The sequence below is a fragment of the Garra rufa genome, chromosome 1, assembly GCF_049309525.1.
Source record: "Garra rufa chromosome 1, GarRuf1.0, whole genome shotgun sequence".
NCBI lineage: Eukaryota > Metazoa > Chordata > Actinopteri > Cypriniformes > Cyprinidae > Garra > Garra rufa.
In genome coordinates this window covers 3515563-3533639 of record NC_133361.1, presented here as the reverse complement: position 1 = coordinate 3533639, position 18077 = coordinate 3515563, and the positions used below count along the sequence as shown (strand labels likewise).

General features: G+C 36.0%; 3 protein-coding genes across 4 annotated transcripts in view; 2 read left to right on the top strand and 1 right to left on the bottom strand.

The window, feature by feature from the left end:
• The window catches only part of LOC141326852 (uncharacterized), a 269935-nt gene that overhangs the window by 158278 nt on the left and 93580 nt on the right, over window positions 1-18077 (top strand). The window lies entirely within an intron of this gene.
• LOC141341529 (uncharacterized) overlaps window positions 1-18077 on the bottom strand; it is an 85409-nt gene that overhangs the window by 29114 nt on the left and 38218 nt on the right. The gene's annotated exons all lie outside the window — the stretch shown is intronic.
• LOC141341545 (uncharacterized) overlaps window positions 9566-18077 on the top strand; it is a 28302-nt gene continuing 19790 nt past the window's right edge. The window contains exons 1-3 of the mRNA XM_073846415.1: window positions 9566-9710; window positions 10412-11199; window positions 17418-17448. Coding sequence (XP_073702516.1) covers window positions 10478-11199; window positions 17418-17448 — 753 coding nt within the window. The 5' untranslated portion in view covers window positions 9566-9710; window positions 10412-10477. The remainder of the gene's footprint in view (window positions 9711-10411; window positions 11200-17417; window positions 17449-18077) is intronic.

The window sequence follows — 18077 nt, the reverse complement described above, 5'->3', positions numbered from 1 at the left end:
AAACAATCCAATGGGACGCGGGACAAACTGAAAAAATCTAATTACAATTTGTATATGTCTTAAAAGAGATGTTTTTTTTTTTTTGATAATTGGTGGGGTGGGGGTTATCATGCTGCCAAAAAGTTTAGTTTTAGTTCATTCTATTTAATTGCATAACAGAAGCAGGTTTTTAGACCAACATTTTGTGTGTAGTATATGGTATTTCCCCATACATACTTATTAAATTAATCACCATATTTTGCTCCAAACTCTACATTATATATATTTTTACCAAACCATTGAATCTTTCATTTTTAAAATTTACATATTAGATATTTACTGTCAATCCAAAACATTTGAGTTAATATGCAATCTTAAAAACCGGTTATTTCCATTCCTCAATTCTGATTGGTCATTAGCTGTGTTTTATTCACGATAGAGCACGGCTACGACCGCTTCACTCAACGGTTCTGTGCAGAGCCATATAGAAAGAGAGTTGCGACACGCTTTGATCTCGCCGCCGCGCGGTCACGTGGTTCGTGGAGCGCCCAATAGTTTCAAACAACTCAGCGCTGTCAATGTGTTTGAATGGGTTTAAGTAGGATAGACAGCTTTTTTACTATATTTGCAGCAATTTCGAGTAATTATTAACACATAATGTGCATTGATTGTGTATTGATAACTTCTCTGAATACACTTTACAATCGCATTTTATTCTGGGGAGTGATAAAGAGACATAATTAATATGTTCTCATACTTTTTGGCAGTCAAATGTGACCAAACACCTTAAGTGTAACTTTTATTCAATTAAATAATTGTAATATATAGTTCAGTTCTATTTAGTTATTATTTTGAGAAGTTTTTTTTTTGTACTAAATAATATGTGCAATAATGATCCTGAACATTTAAAAGATAACATTTTCTAATATAGTATTTATATTACAGTTAGTGTGATATTTAAGGTAAAATACATTTGAATGTGTATTTGTGCATGATCAAACACTCTCTTTTTATGTTTTGATTTAACGATTTAATGTTAAATAAGAAAAAAAGTATTTTATTCGTGTTATTTTATGATATTCAAATACACAACATAACTGAATATTATAAAAGGCTAGCAAAAATGGCATTTGACATAATAGAAAAGATGAAAATAGTGTTTAAAAAAAACACAAGGCAACGAATTGCATTCAGCATAAATTTTTTTATCGTATTTCTTGAATGCAGTCTTTACTGAAACTCATTCAATCTTCCACAATGAGAGAAAAAAAAAAAAAAATATATATATATTATATATATATATATATATATATGACAATTAGTATCTGGTTATGGTCGCTATTATGGTGTTTCTCATTTTATCTAACTGCATTTACAGTATAACTGTTTATTTTTTAACGATAAACATTAACTACAACACGCTTTATAAAATACCACTACTGGCCAATTTTCAACTAATGTGTTAAAATGTAAAAAAAAGCAGTAATTTCTTCAATTTACCGGTGACAGTGCTTGAGAAGCGCTGAAATGAATGGTCTTCAATGGAGGAGCTATTGGTTGTTTGGAACTATTGGCCGCTCCATCACACGCTTTACTTCTGCATTCCTCAGTTCCTATAGAAGCCTATGGGAGTGTCGTAACTCTGTTTCTCTATGGCTCTGGTTCTGTGTATCATTGAGCCCCCTTAGCAACCACCCTTAGCAACATAAATATAGGGCCACTTTTGAAATATGTAAGCATTTTTGAGACTTGGGTTTTGATACCAGAAAGAATAGACTTATTGCCGAAACAATCAAGCCAAACAATCTATAGAGAACCAACTCAGTCCGGTTGAGGCAGGGTTCTTATACCTGCCTTCTCACGCACACATGTCAAACTGAATTATTGGGGTCCTTGGATTGACCATTATTATTATAAACAGATGTTCTTCCCCACCATGGACTGGCTAGAGGCCCCTAACATAACAAGCTCTTCCTTACCCTGGCCTCTCTAGGCGAACATGGCCTAACTAGTGGGCCTCAACATATAGTTTGTCTAATGTCAAACAAATCATATAGCTTCGTCATGTGGTCCACCATATGTGACTTCCACACCCAGACAGATACATTAATGTAATAGTAGCTTGATTAGTTCACATTTTGACCAATAAAAATCTTCCTCATTAATCCCAGCACACCTAAAGGACTTGTAAATACAGGCCATTGTCAAAAAATTAGCATATTGTGATAAAGTTTTATTATTTAATTAAGTTTAATTATTTTCTGTAGTGTACTGATAAACATTAGACTTTCATAAATTTTATATATGATTCATTACTTCACAACTGAAGTTGTTCAAGCCTTTTATTGTTTTAATATTGATGATTTACAGAAAATAATGAACTTTATCACAATATGCTAATTTTTTGAGAATGACCTGTAAAGTGTGGTTTGATGCGCAGTGGCATTTTGGGCAAAGAGGAAAAGAGGGGAACCGGGAACTCATGCCAGACTCAAGATTTTAACAGACGAAAATGGTCTCAAGTATGCCATGATGAGCTTTAACGAAGAAAAAAAAAAAAAAACAGATGTGGCTTCATGCTCCAGCAGACTATAAACCCTCTCTGGAAAAGTATTTGTAACCATTGACAACTTTGCAATAAGGTTTATTTAGGCTGTAAGCGCAGCGGGAATATTAGGCAATACATGGGAAAAGGACATTTTCTCGTGCTGAGAAATAAGCAGCTGTATATGTGTAAATTATCACATACTGTTATAACAATGATGATGGTGATACAAGGTATAGGCTATAAATAATGAATACAGCGCATGAGAACTGTTCCTAACCTGTTTTTATTTGAGCTCCATGAAATGACGCACATAGAAGCACTCTGTTGCCGTTAGGGACTACTTTTCACAGCGGAAAGCAGATGATGATTTTACTTGATGAAAACATAATGTATTTTAACATATAATAAATATGATTTTAATATTTTTATTATGTGATAACCGTTTTATAAAAGCAATAAGCTGCTCGAGGCATCGCTGTATCGTGAATAAATCACGGCTGAAGGGGTTGCAGGCCTCTTGTAGCTTTGAAAATACTAGTTTGCTGAATATAACACTCTGTCAGTAACTATCTACAAAATACATTTGAAATGATATTCAATAACAGTCGCATGAACACCTGGGGTGGACTTAGTCATTTGGGGCCCTAAGAAAATTCAGGGTATGGGGCCGCAACCAATGAATCAATATACACTTTTGGTTATAATGAGAGCATTCCCATGCTTTTGACAAAAACACTGCATTTGAGCTGTGAGCAGATTCTGAATTACATACTTCTAAAAATTGCTTTCAAGAAATGTGATTGTCTACATTGTTCAGTGCTGCAAATATGTCTCAGCAATATCAGATGGGGCCCCCTGATCCCCCGGGGCCCTAGGCAGCAGCAGCAGCATACCTTGATTATTGGTACCTCTGATAAACACATTGATTACAATATCCATGTGACATGAGGACAGGCTGAGAGTCCAGAATAAACACGGAAAATAGAGACGAGACAGAGGTTAGCGGTCATGATAGACTTATTCCCTTACAAAATTGAACCATGGTTTTACTACAAAACTATAGTTAGACCACTGTAATCACAAATCATTTGAGATCAATGACTGAATACATAAACTGGTGAAAACAGCTGATCAGTAAAAATGATAAATATTGATCAATGATAATAATGATAAACAAACCACAGAGCACCATACAACCACAAAGAAAAATATGAGTCAATGTGAGAGTAAAGACTGAAAGTGGTTTGAGTGTGAATCAGATCTGGACCTGTATTTATCAAGCATAGACTTACAAGCCAGACTTGTAACCCAAAGGTTGCAGGTTCGAGTCTCAGGTCCGGCAGGGAATGTACAGCACTCTCTCCTCTCTAAACCACGACTGAGGTGAGCATCTCAGTCAACATTTCAGTGAAGTGAAGGACTAAATCTCAAGCGTCAGTCTCAGAGATGATTCACGGCACTTTGGTTAAAATTTGGTTAAATTCCTCATAGGATTTTACATTCAGCACACATTTGACAATAAAGAATTTTCAAGAGATTACATTATGGCAAGGAAACAAAGCGTCATCACAAGCTCGATTGATGATAGTTTTGTGTATTGACGATAGTCAGAGATATTGCCTGTTGCTGATGCCTTTGACGACAAGACAATTATCAATAAAATTATTATTATCCATCAAAAACTGTGCGTATATTTGCTACTTGCCACTGATCTGTGCAGTGTAAACAAGGAGTAAGAGATTTATTCATCATGTTCATTTATTCACGTTCATTTATGTTTTGTTATTCGTATGTTCTCTCTATTATTTTTTAATGAGTTTCTGAAAATGAAATGTTTTTATTTTTATTTCAGAGTTCATTGATGAAAATGAGGAGAATGAAGAATTGAGTGAAGCTGATGAGAGAAATCGTGTCAAAATGGGTCGCTCTCAAACCAAATCCAAAGATTTAAAGAAAAGCAGAGCCAAGAAATCTGTCACCTGCACTCAGTGTGGAAAGAGTTTGACAAACAAACAAAGTCTTGAGCTTCACATGAGGATTCACACTGGAGAGAAACCGTTCACTTGTGATCAGTGCGGGAAGAGTTTCTCACGATCATCACATCTCAAGCATCACATGAACATCCACACTAGAGAGAAACTGTACGCATGTGATCAATGTGATAAAACATTTTTGTGGGCTTCAAACCTGAAGACACACCTGAGAACTCATACAAATGAGAAACCATATTCATGTCATTTGTGTGGAAAGAGTTTTTCACAGTTACAAAGTTTGAAAGTACATCAGAAAATACACAATGGTGTGAGAGATTACATGTGCTTTGAGTGTGAAAAGACTTTTACTACAGCTGGAAAAATCTGAAACGGCACCAGAGGATCCACACTGGAGAGAAACTTTACATGTGATCAATGCGGGAAGAGTTTTGCACAAACAGGACAACTTAAGAGTCACATGAGCATCCACACTGGACAGAAACCTTATATGTGTTCACACTGTGACCAGAGATTCAGACTCTCAGAAACCCTGAAAACACATGAGAGGATTCACACTGGAGAGAAACCGTATCACTGCACTGAATGTGGGATCTGTTTCAGACATTTATCTGCTCTACGCAATCACACAAAAAACAATCACAGTAAGTAGATCATCTTCAGATCTGATGCTGCACACAAAAATGAATCATGCAATAAAATATAATCTGGATCAATCAAGAGCCACGACAAAGAAACATCATCTAAAGTTTTCACAGTCAATAAAGTTCATCTTCATCTTCAAAACCAGCAGATTCAACTGAGATCATCTCGAAAAAAGAACAATTTCAAAAAGTTTAATTCTTGTATATGATTTTGCTTCATGATATAAATCATACTGAGTTTTCATGTTATGTTCAATTGTCTTCTAATGCATGCGTCAATTGTAGTTTTCTATTTTTAATGAAGGAACGTTGCTTTATACAAACTGTTCTTGCTCAGGAAGCTGAAGACTGTGCTGTGACACTTCAACCATTTTCTTCTCTGTTTTACTTTAAATAACTATTTATTATTTCACTTATGATATATTTAGGCAAAGCAGATGCAAGATATACTGTCATGCAGCTTTGCTGCTCATTGCTGCTTTTTTTATTTAGTAATGCATTATCATTTTTGATTTGTATTAACTACTTTTGCCTGCTGGTTGTATTTTTATTTTCTGAATACAGTGAAGTTAGTCGTTGAATGGCCCTCACCACAATCCACTGTCCATGCCATAGAAATTATATGCTCAATCTATACTGGTGAATTATGAACATGCTTTGTAGGATATCACATAATATGTAGATGTAGACTTGCCACTTACTAAACTTACTAAACCAGAGTAAGAGTCTGAGCAAATAACTGTTCTCAATAGCTGCATTTCCTCGACCCAATTAAGCAGCTTCTTCTTCTTTGACATTTATGGCGTCTGGCAAACCAGCTTTAGCTGCATATACTATATGAAATAATTTAACACTGTGAAGTTGCTTTGACTCAATCTGAATCTTGAAGTTCTTCTGTATGTTGTAATATTTCGATACCATACCTTTTAGAGTGTATTACAATATGTTCAGCTGTGTAAGAGATGGGTCATCTTGTGCTTTTGTGCGCTCAACGGAGATGAACATCAATGAGGGAGGGAGCTTCAAAGAATATGTCATCTAGTCTCCTGGGAATGTTAGCCTTGGCCTTCAGATAAGCCTGTTCTTTATATCTTTATTTTGCTATTTTGCTTGGGGTTCAGCATATCACTATCCAGCTTTGTCAATCCTTTTATGCTTTTACTTATTATTGATGATATCATTATTGATTATTATTATCATAATTTGATCAGCTGTATTTTACATCAATAAACAGTTGTATTGCTTGGTTACTATAGTGTACGGACCTCTTGTTGATGTGCACCACACGACTAAACCATGTTGTAATGTTGAAGATGTGTTGTAATCCTGTTGTAAATAATGATTGATCAAAGTTTTGTTTTTTCACTCACTATTTGATCTACCATTTCATAGAGTTGGGGTACTCGGACTTGTACTCGGACTCGAGTCCGGTCTCGAGTACAATTTTTAGCGGACTCGGACTTGTCACGGACTCGGATGCATTTTGACTCGGACTTGACTCGGACTCAAGCTTTTCGGACTCGGGAATTATTGCCGAGTCCAGCCGAGTCCAGGGACAGTTGATGGAAATTTTACTGACTCGATGCATTATTACGAAAGTGACATTCAGTATTATTGGCATGTGTTTTAAAGTCTTGCCGGTACTTGAAAGCCTGCCTCTCAGTCAGCGCACAATGCTGAATTAAACTCTTTCTCTATTGCTACACACTTACACGAAAGGTAATGTCAAAATGCATCGTCTTGGAGAGCATTCATGTAAATGCTATCGGTTTTGTGTTGAGTTAGAAATACAGATGTGTCAAAATATATGATCTGTGCGTCCGGTCTTAAAGCGACAGCAGTGTAAACCTGCCACAGACTGCGTCATAATCAAACAACAAAATAAAAAGAGAAAATCACTCACTGCTCTTGATTGAAGCAGTTTAGCAATTTTAATAAGAATCATCTATATTTATTATATACGGTGAAGATTGTAGAGAGTTTTATTTTTACATTTATTACTTCATTAAATGTTTGTAGTACACTATTTCTGTGGTATACTTTACTATATAGATCAATCTGAAAAACGTATAAAACTATTTCATTTGTATTTTGATTATTATATTTATTTATGCTTTTGCTTGTAATTAATTATTAGACTGTTTATTTTCCTTCAGTAAGCTTGAGAATGTTTTACTTACTTACTTGGGTGTGCATTATTTTCTAATAATTCAATGGCCCGTTGTCAATAGACCAATTTGGAGTAGACGTTACAGTTATGTCAGTAAAAAAATACTATTTAAACCTATAACATTTTACATTTACCTATTTTATCTCAGAATTCAGAATTTTTTTATGTCGTTTATATGTTGTATTTAAGACTTTAGAACTCAATTTAACGCAGCAATAGCAAGTTTGTCAGTTCTGAGGGAAAAAATAAACTCATGACTTTAGCTGAGAGGAAAAGGGAGAATGTATTTTCTTATCAGAATTGTGAGATATAATCTCGAAATTGAGAAAATAAAGTCAGAATTTTATTCTTTTATTCCATGACTTCCATGTCATTAACCCTCACAGCCTCATTTTCATCTAAGAAAAATATGTCACTAGCTGTCCATCTCTTCACCTACCCCTCCCTTTATCACAGATTCATTCTTTTACTCGTAGGTACAGTCCTGTCCTTCCCTTATAATTCCCACATTGTCCTTCCCACATTCTAAAAGCTGTTTCACTCAAAAATATGTCATAATATCAAGTCAGTCATAACTTCTGTTACATGACATTTAGTTTGCTGAGCAGGACACTAATGAGATGGTGTGAAATAAAAAAATCAAAATGGCAATATGCAACAGAGGTTTCCTTTTGTTACATTTAAATTGTCATTGCCTTATTGTAGTTGCACAAATTAAAACAAGGTTAAGATACTGACAAACAGTAGTTTTTAGTTGGACTCGGTCGGACTCGACTCGGACTCGACCCATTTGGACTCGGACTTGAGTCCGACTCGCCCCATTTTGGACTCGGACTTGACTCGGACTCGACTGGTTAAAGACTCGGACTCGACTCGGACTCGACTTACGTGGACTCGACCCAACACTACCATTTCATTTCCTTCTATTCCTATATGTGCAGGTATCCATACAAAAGAGATCATGGCTTTTGTTTGCATTCTGAACAAACTTTGTACGATGTCTGATAAAATGTCTCATCTAGTTAAAGATGTAAAACACAGTCTGAACATATGAGGACTTCAGGTATATTATTCAACCCACTGAAGAGCCAATAATAGTGCAGTCATTTCTGTAGCATACACTGATAGATGATATTTAGATTCTTGTTTTGTTTTTTATCTTCAATAACCTAAAATCAACTACAGACATTGGGAATAACCACCACATCACAATTACTTAATCCAATTTAATCCTCATTATTTGCTTTCCATCCAAAACGAGTTAGTTTTGACTAGGGATGTCACAATACTCAATATAATATTGAACCGTTCGGTACGACCTCCACGGTTCAATACGCGCTTGTGAATTGCGGTTTTTCGGTTTTGCATCTAAATATCTTCCTTCCTTTTATTTCTCTTGGAATTTGCTGCATGTTTGCCCACGATTTCATGTGCTAGACTGAGAAAACGCTTCCCCTCTTATATTTGAAAAAAAAAATAACGCAACACGCAGAGCATCTTCCATTCTAATGAATGCAATGATAAGCCTTTCTAAACCTGTTGTCCAACAAAAGTTATAAAAACAAGTTACAAAAACATTATAACTTGTTTTTAATTCACAACATCAGTCGAGTGTTTGAAATAACTTCCTTATGTTGTGATCTGATGTGGATTCTCATCACAGAATGAGGCAGACGATAAATTCTATAATCATATTCAATGCATGTCGATTAGCAATGGCTTATGAAAATACCCGAGATGGCTTGAAGAACACAGATAAACCATATATTATTGCAGACGAGTGTTTATTGTCCTTAGATTTCATCATTCAAAACGTTTACCGTTATATCTTGTTTTTAATAACTTACAGCAATAGCGATGCTTTTATCCATATTAGAGAAGCTGGAACGGAACTTTATTAGCGCTACTTCTTTGATGCATATGTGTTTTCTTTTGCACAAGTGCGCCCTCTGGCATCCAGTATGAATGAAACCCATTCTATTTTGCGTAAAATAAATAAATAAATTATACCTCTCTCAAAAGAAAAATTAAGCAGACACATTCTAAACCACACTTTATCTAGTGTGCAGATGTTTACAGGAGTATTTTGTTAATATAAAAAAAAACACATTGAAGTGGTAAGATATCAGAACCGAAAACCGTGGTTAAAAACCGAGGTACGTATTGAACCGTGGACTAACTGTATTGTTGCATCCCTAGTTTTGACTATCGTTCCATTCGATTAGATGGAGAGGGTGGGGTTTATGACCTATACTGATTCCAGCCTCCTGGGGGCGATCGAGACGCTCTTTCTTCATCTTCAGCGCTCGTGAGGATCACTCGATGTGCGCATGCGCGAGTTAGAGAGCGGAGCTGCGTGAGAGAGAGCGCGTTGTCCTGTGAGTCCTGTTTTTTTATTCTCTCTATTATTTGTTTTTTGCCGTCCTGCATATCTTCATTTGCGTAATTAGGTTTGAATTTAGCAGGAATTTGAGGTAAATGTCAGCTTCACGTATGAATAACTGTGTAATTGTATTTATAACGTGTATTCAGTGAAGAGACTTTTACTTGAACAAATGTCCTCCATTCAACCGGCAAAAACAATCGTTGTGTCTAATGATTATTTGATTAAGGAGTTGTTTAGGACCAATAGTTTCACAAATGAAGTCTTTCTATGAACTGTGTAGCCTACTTTTTTCTTTAAACTTTAAACTTTTTGTACTAGGAAACATCTTGAGAGTTATTGAATAATCTCGATGAACCAGCAAATAATAAGAGACTTCTATGAACTGGCTAAATTTTTCTTTAAACAAAATATATTTCAAGTCACCTTTATTTATATAGCACTTTTAACAATACAGATTGTGTCAAAGCAGATTTACAGTATTAAATAGGGAAAAAAAATGAGTAATAATATAATACAAAAAGTATGTTAGATAATCACGTAGTTGATTAAACATATTTAATAGTCCAATTTGAAGATCAATCTTTTGTATGGCAATTGTCTGCTTTCTGCTGTTATATCAAGTTCATGGTTCCCTCTTTTAGTTTGTTTTTTTTTTAACGAGTTTCTGAAAATGAAATGTTTTTTTTATTTCAGAGTTTTGTTGATGAAAATGAGGAGAATGAAGAATTGAGTGAAGCTGATGAGAGAAATCATGTCAAAATGAGTCGCTCTCAAACCGAACAGAAATATTTAAAGAATAACAGAGCCAAGAAATCTTTCAGCTGCACTCAGTGTGGAAAGAGTTTGACAAACAAACAACATCTGGAGTTTCACATGAGGATTCACACTGGAGAGAAACCGTTCACTTGTGATCAGTGCGGGAAGAGTTTTTCACGATCATCACATCTTAAGGATCACATGAACATCCACACTAGAGAGAAACTGCACGCATGTGATCAATGTGATAAAACATTTTTGTGTGCTTCAAACCTGAAGACACACCTGAGAGTTCATTCAAAGGAGAAACCACATTCATGCCATTTGTGTGGAAAGAGTTTTTCATTACTACAAAATTTGAAAGTACATCAGAAAATACACACTGGTGTGAAAGATTACATGTGTTTTGAGTGTGAAAAGACTTTTGCTACAGCTGAAAAATTAAAATTGCATGAGAGGATTCACACTGGAGAGAAACCGTTCACATGTGATCAATGCGGGAAGAGTTTTGCACACAAAGGACAACTTAAGAGTCACATGAGCATCCACACTGTAGAGAAACCTTATATGTGTTCACACTGTGACCAGAGATTCAGACTCTCAGAAACCCTGAAAAGACATGAGAGGATTCACACTGGAGAGAAACCGTATCACTGCACTGAATGTGGGATCTGTTTCAGACATGTATCTTCTCTACGCAGTCATACAAAAAACAATCACAGTGAGTAGATCATCTCCAGATCTGATGCTGCACACAATAATGAATCAAGCAATAAAATATCATCTGGATCAATCAAGAGCCATGTCAAAGAAACATCATCTAAAGTTTTCACAGTCAATAAAGTTCATCTTCATCTTCAAGACCTGCAGATTTAACTGAGATCAACTCGAAAATAAAGTTCCTCTCTAAAGAACAATTTCAAAAAGTTTTATTTTTCTTTATGATTTTGCTTCATGATTTTGTGTTTTCATATTATGTTCAATTGTCTTCTAATGCACATCTGTCACTTGTAGTTTAATTTGTCTTCATGAAGTAGCTGTTTACAAACTGTTATTGTTCAGGAAGATGAAGAAGAGTCTGTGACACTTTAATAATATTCTTCACAGTTTTTTTTTTTTTTTTTTAAAGAACTAGTTATGATACATTTAGAAAAAACAGAAGCAAGATATACTGATCTTTATTTTCTACTCATCCATTTACTTTTGCTTTGAGTAATTAGCGATTGAATGTTTTTTTTTTTTTTTTTTTTTAGTAATACATTATTATTTTTGATATTGTATCAACGACTTGTATTGTCTGCTGGTTGTATTTGCATTAGGGGGAAAAGTCATTGTAAAGTTTTAGTTATAATATTAGAAAGCCACGCAGTGTTATGTTTGCTTTGGGGCTTTCTGTTATAAATTTCTCAATAAAACTCTTGGATTGATTTGAATTGTGTGACTTGAACTGATTGTTAGAATTTGTCACGCTCTCTGCTCCTTGTCGTGAGAGCCTGCTCTTGCTTGACTTCTCTTCCTCCTTCCTTTTTCCTCTCTCCCTTCTGAAAAAAAGAGCAATCTTGATGACACCATATTGAGCAACTAATAATAAGCAAGATTATTGAAAAGGTTGTTTTTAATCAGCTGAATCACTATATAAACTCAAATGGATACCTGGACCATTTCCAATCTGGCTTCAGACAACATCATAGCACAGAGACAGCGCTCATAAAGATAATAAATGATATTCGCCTAAATTCAGATTCTGGCAAAATATCAGTGCTGGTATTACTAGATCTCAGTGCTGCGTTCGACACAGTCGATCATAACATTCTTTTAGATAGACTGGAAAACTGGGTCGGGCTTTCTGGGATGGTTCTCAAATGGTTCATACTTAGAAGGGAGAGGCTATTATGTGAGTATAGGAGAACATAAGTCTAAGTGGACGTCCATGACATGCGGAGTCCCACAAGGCTCAATTCTAGCGCCGCTGTTGTTCAGCCTGTATATGCTCCCACTAAGTCAAATAATGAGAAAGAACCAAATAGCATATCACAGCTATGCAGATGATACCCAGATTTACCTAGCCTTATCGCCAAATGACTACAGCCCCATTGACTCCCTCTGCCAATGCATTGATGAAATTAACAGTTGGATGTGCCAAAACTTTTTACAGTTAAACAAGGAGAAAACAGAAGTCATTGCATTTGGAAACAAAGATGAAGTTCAAAAGGTAAATGCGTACCTTGACACTAGGGGTCAAAAAACAAAAAATCAAGTCAAGAATCTGGGTGTGATTCTGGAGTCAGACCTCAGTTTCAGTAGCCATGTCAAAGCAGTAACTAAATCAGCATACTACCATCTCAAGAACATTGCAAGAATTAGATGTTTTGTTTCCCGTCAAGATTTGGAGAAACTTGTTCATGCCTTTATCAGCAGCAGGGTGGACTATTGTAATAAGGGTTACCACTTTTAATACCCAAAAATAAGGGACGCATTCGTGGGGGGGGGGGGGGGGGGGGATGGGTGGTTGGTTGGGGGTGTCATCTAAAAAATGCTGCAGTAATGTGGGACGTCCTGAATACATACTGATCATTGTTTTTTTCTACTTTTTAGTACCGTGAAGTTTTGATACCGTTACATCCCTACCCAACACACAGGATAAATTCAATCATCTTCAGATTGTGCACCCGTGTTTTTATCAGTCTGAGCTCCGGCAATCTACTTTCTACTTTCTGGTTGTTCGAATAATAAATAATAATCACGAGAATCGCAAAGAGCTGGTGTCTGTTTAGATACAAATGCTCCTCAAAAGTGTTACTTTTCATTATGATACTGATTGCCGATTTCATTTTAATATTATCCAGAAATGAAAAGAAGTCATCAGTCTGACAGAACTGAGTGGAATAATGAGTCAGTCTCATCCCGGTGAATGTTTTAAGAGGTTTAATCATACTCTGAACTAGTGTTAATTTCGTCAGACGAGACGAGATGAAATATGTTCGTCAACGACCTTTTTTTTCATGACTAAGACGAGACGATGACAAGACTGCACCACTGTCCAAAAACGCTGACTAAGACTAAATTAACATGCATTATTGTTGATGTAACCCCCCCAGTATTTCACCTCCTAAGATGAGAGGGGAGTAGTTCAAACTCCCGTTGTTTTAACTTTTGAGTGCTGGCTTCATTTTCTTTAGTAGAAATTATAGGGATACCTGTTCCTTTAAGACTGGTTTTTGTACTAATGTTCGGTTGTAATTAAACTAGGGGAGAACAGGGTTTCTACAATCATGTTTGAGGTCATTAAGTATTTATTGGACTATAATTTGGTGAACCCACCTAATACAGAGGGGAGGTTAGGTTATCATTGGTTCTTGTGAAGTTGAGGGAGGGAACATAGAAACGATCGAGAGTAAGACAGGCGGAAAAAAAGAGTTTGCTTTGCGTGCACCCCGGTTCTGCGAGAGACAAAAAAAATCAATATTAATCCGAACAGGATTGGTTTTGTTTTTCCAGGCGTTTAACCTGTAAAAGTGAAGCTGTAACTAGTTAATCCAGCAGAGCGCTGGTTAAGGTTATTTGTTTTCCTCTTGTCTATCATGATCGGGGAAAAATGATGCGTCATCGGATAAGTTTCACCTATATTCAAGCGAATTATATCCGAGTTAGTACAAACAACCAAACGAGCTTGTGATTGTGTGATTTATTAGTGACGTTCAGATTGTGAGTGCTGTGGATGTGGTCTATCAACGCGAATAACGGTGATACGGAGGAGCTGCAGGACTCAACGCCCAGGTAGCGCTCTGAGCCACCGAGGGGTTCAGAGTTCCCCTGGCAACGGGAGAGTTCGGGGAAGTCCCGACGCGCTTAACGAAGACGATCTACACCCGCGATTCGAGTGCACTAGATCGGGAGAACTCCTTGGAGTAAAGGTATCTCAGTTCCACTTTTGTTTGGCTCTTCGGAGTGAAGGGGCCAGTTATTTGGTTTGCGTGGCCACAACGATCACTAGCAACAGTACAGGCCTGCAACAGGGGGGTTGTGTGTGTGAGTGTGTGTACGAGTGGGCCCACGTAAGCTACGTTAGTTATCTATCACATAGCGAGTGCACTAACTACTGAAAGGTCTGTTGTTTCTGTCTTGCGATCACGTTTAAATTGTCTAAGCTGCACAGTGAACGGGGTGCTGGCTAGCAGCAGCCGCTGATTGGTACAGGGGGGAGACCAATTTAATTTGTTTGTTGTAACATTTGTAAAATTTCATTGGTCAATTTATTTTATTTCTCTCAACTTCATTTTTCTAAATAAACCTTGCATGTTTTAATTACTTAAAGTGATTTCAGTAAATTTATTTTGGGTTAAGAGAAATGTTATTTATCTAAAAACAGTAAAAGTTTGAACTGAAATACCTTATGGTGTTCAATTTGACAAATAAAGGTATTTTCTAGATAACCCCGTTATTTTCAAAGCAGTAAGTTAGGAAAGGTTCCTAATAGTGTTGGGTCGAGTCCACGTAAGTCGAGTCCGAGTCGAGTCCGAGTCTTTAACCAGTCGAGTCCGAGTCAAGTCCGAGTCCAAAATGGGGCGAGTCGGACTCAAGTCCGAGTCCAAATGGGTCGAGTCCGAGTCGAGTCCGACCGAGTCCAACTAAAAACTACTGTTTGTCAGTATCTTAACCTTGTTTTAATTTGTGCAACTACAATAAGGCAATGACAATTTAAATGTAACAAAAGGAAACCTCTGTTGCATATTGCCATTTTGATTTTTTTATTTCACACCATCTCATTAGTGTCCTGCTCAGCAAACTAAATGTCATGTAACAGAAGTTATGACTGACTTGATATTATGACATATTTTTGAGTGAAACAGCTTTTAGAATGTGGGAAGGACAATGTGGGAATTATAAGGGAAGGACAGGACTGTACCTACGAGTAAAAGAATGAATCTGTGATAAAGGGAGGGGTAGGTGAAGAGATGGACAGCTAGTGACATATTTTTCTTAGATGAAAATGAGGCTGTGAGGGTTAATGACATGGAAGTCATGGAATAAAAGAATAAAATTCTGACTTTATTTTCTCAATTTCGAGATTATATCTCACAATTCTGATAAGAAAATACATTCTCCCTTTTCCTCTCAGCTAAAGTCATGAGTTTATTTTTTCCCTCAGAACTGACAAACTTGCTATTGCTGCGTTAAATTGAGTTCTAAAGTCTTAAATACAACATATAAACGACATAAAAAAATTCTGAATTCTGAGATAAAATAGGTAAATGTAAAATGTTATAGGTTTAAATAGTATTTTTTTACTGACATAACTGTAACGTCTACTCCAAATTGGTCTATTGACAACGGGCCATTGAATTATTAGAAAATAATGCACACCCAAGTAAGTAAGTAAAACATTCTCAAGCTTACTGAAGGAAAATAAACAGTCTAATAATTAATTACAAGCAAAAGCATAAATAAATATAATAATCAAAATACAAATGAAATAGTTTTATACGTTTTTCAGATTGATCTATATAGTAAAGTATACCACAGAAATAGTGTACTACAAACATTTAATGAAGTAATAAATGTAAAAATAAAACTCTCTACAATCTTCACCGTATATAATAAATATAGATGATTCTTATTAAAATTGCTAAACTGCTTCAATCAAGAGCAGTGAGTGATTTTCTCTTTTTATTTTGTTGTTTGATTATGACGCAGTCTGTGGCAGGTTTACACTGCTGTCGCTTTAAGACCGGACGCACAGATCATATATTTTGACACATCTGTATTTCTAACTCAACACAAAACCGATAGCATTTACATGAATGCTCTCCAAGACGATGCATTTTGACATTACCTTTCGTGTAAGTGTGTAGCAATAGAGAAAGAGTTTAATTCAGCATTGTGCGCTGACTGAGAGGCAGGCTTTCAAGTACCGGCAAGACTTTAAAACACATGCCAATAATACTGAATGTCACTTTCGTAATAATGCATCGAGTCAGTAAAATTTCCATCAACTGTCCCTGGACTCGGCTGGACTCGGCAATAATTCCCGAGTCCGAAAAGCTTGAGTCCGAGTCAAGTCCGAGTCAAAATGCATCCGAGTCCGTGACAAGTCCGAGTCCGCTAAAAATTGTACTCGAGACCGGACTCGAGTCCGAGTACAAGTCCGAGTACCCCAACTCTAGTTCCTAAGTTTATTAAGTCGAGAGACTATCTAATTCGAACCCGAGCGCCCATCCTTAAGTGCTCAGGTAATCTACCCTGAGAAGGAAGAGGGTGCTACATTGACGAAAAAAGACGAGACGAAAATGTTAAGCAAGTGTGTGAGTATTCTGGATAAAAAAGGAAAAACGAAATAAAAGCGATCTATCTGTCATACAGTGTTATTGTGTCTGTATTGTGTCACGTGACAAGCTTGATGCGTCGCCATGGAAACAATACGGACGAACGTTCTAAAATAACGGTCGCTTAAAAAAAACCTCACTCTCAGGGGTCCGCTAGAATATTTTAAACTCACCACTGAAAGGGTTAATCATTTGTGAATGTGTCTCCTAAATCAGAAATTGAAAACCAGACACGTTTAACATTTGCATTCAACAAAAAAAAAACATTCAGCAAGTGTATTTTGTCAGGTAACTATGACATTTAACCAATATTTGAGATATGTGAAACACTTTTTTTTTTTACTGAAATGTGTATCAGTAATAATCTCAGTAATAATGTGTAATTGAAAAAAAAAAGACTAAAATTTTTTGACTCAACATATTGAGTTCTTTTTCGACTAAAACTAGACTAAAATTAAAAGACTTTTAGTCGACTAAAACTTGACTAACAAAAAAAGATATATGAATGACTAAATATGACTAAAACTAACAAGGACATTTGGCACAAGACTAAGACTAAATTAAAAATAGGTGACGAAATTAACACTACTCTGAACATCTGTTGGTATTTTGTGCTGCAGGTCGGACAGGACAGCATGTGTGTCTCCAATGGTCTTTCGCCTATTGGCTTACTTAGGTGGAAAAAAAAAACTTAATATACAGCAGAATGTAATTGTTTTTGCATTATTGACACACTGTTTTTTTGTTTGACATTTTAAAGCTGATTTAACACAATTTGTATTGTGTAAGCGCTATTGAAATAAAGCTGACTTGATTTGATATGCTAAGTTCCAGTGATAAAAACATGTCTTCTTATCATGCTGATTGTCAGTGTTTGGAGACGCAAACAGCACAAACCAGTTATTGTTTCTCCATCTGTGAGTAAAATACAGACACGTCAAACAGAAAGAGACAAATCTCTTCAACGGTGGCCGATCTTCATCTGAACACTTGTGTAAAAATCCCTCTGGAGATCTTGAAACACACCGTCATTTATTGCTAATTACATTAAATAGATTTTCAGAGAATTAAAGAACATAATGAAAAATAAACATCTTAAGCTTTATTTTCTAATGCAAGATATATTTTCTCACTACTTTTTATGATTTTGGGGCGAAAACACGATTAGGACATGTCATTGTGAGTAACAACAATCACGTGTGCAAACACAAAGATCCAAACACTAAAAGTGCCTGCTGTGAAATGATCACATGCACGAATAGATAACACTACATAGTCTG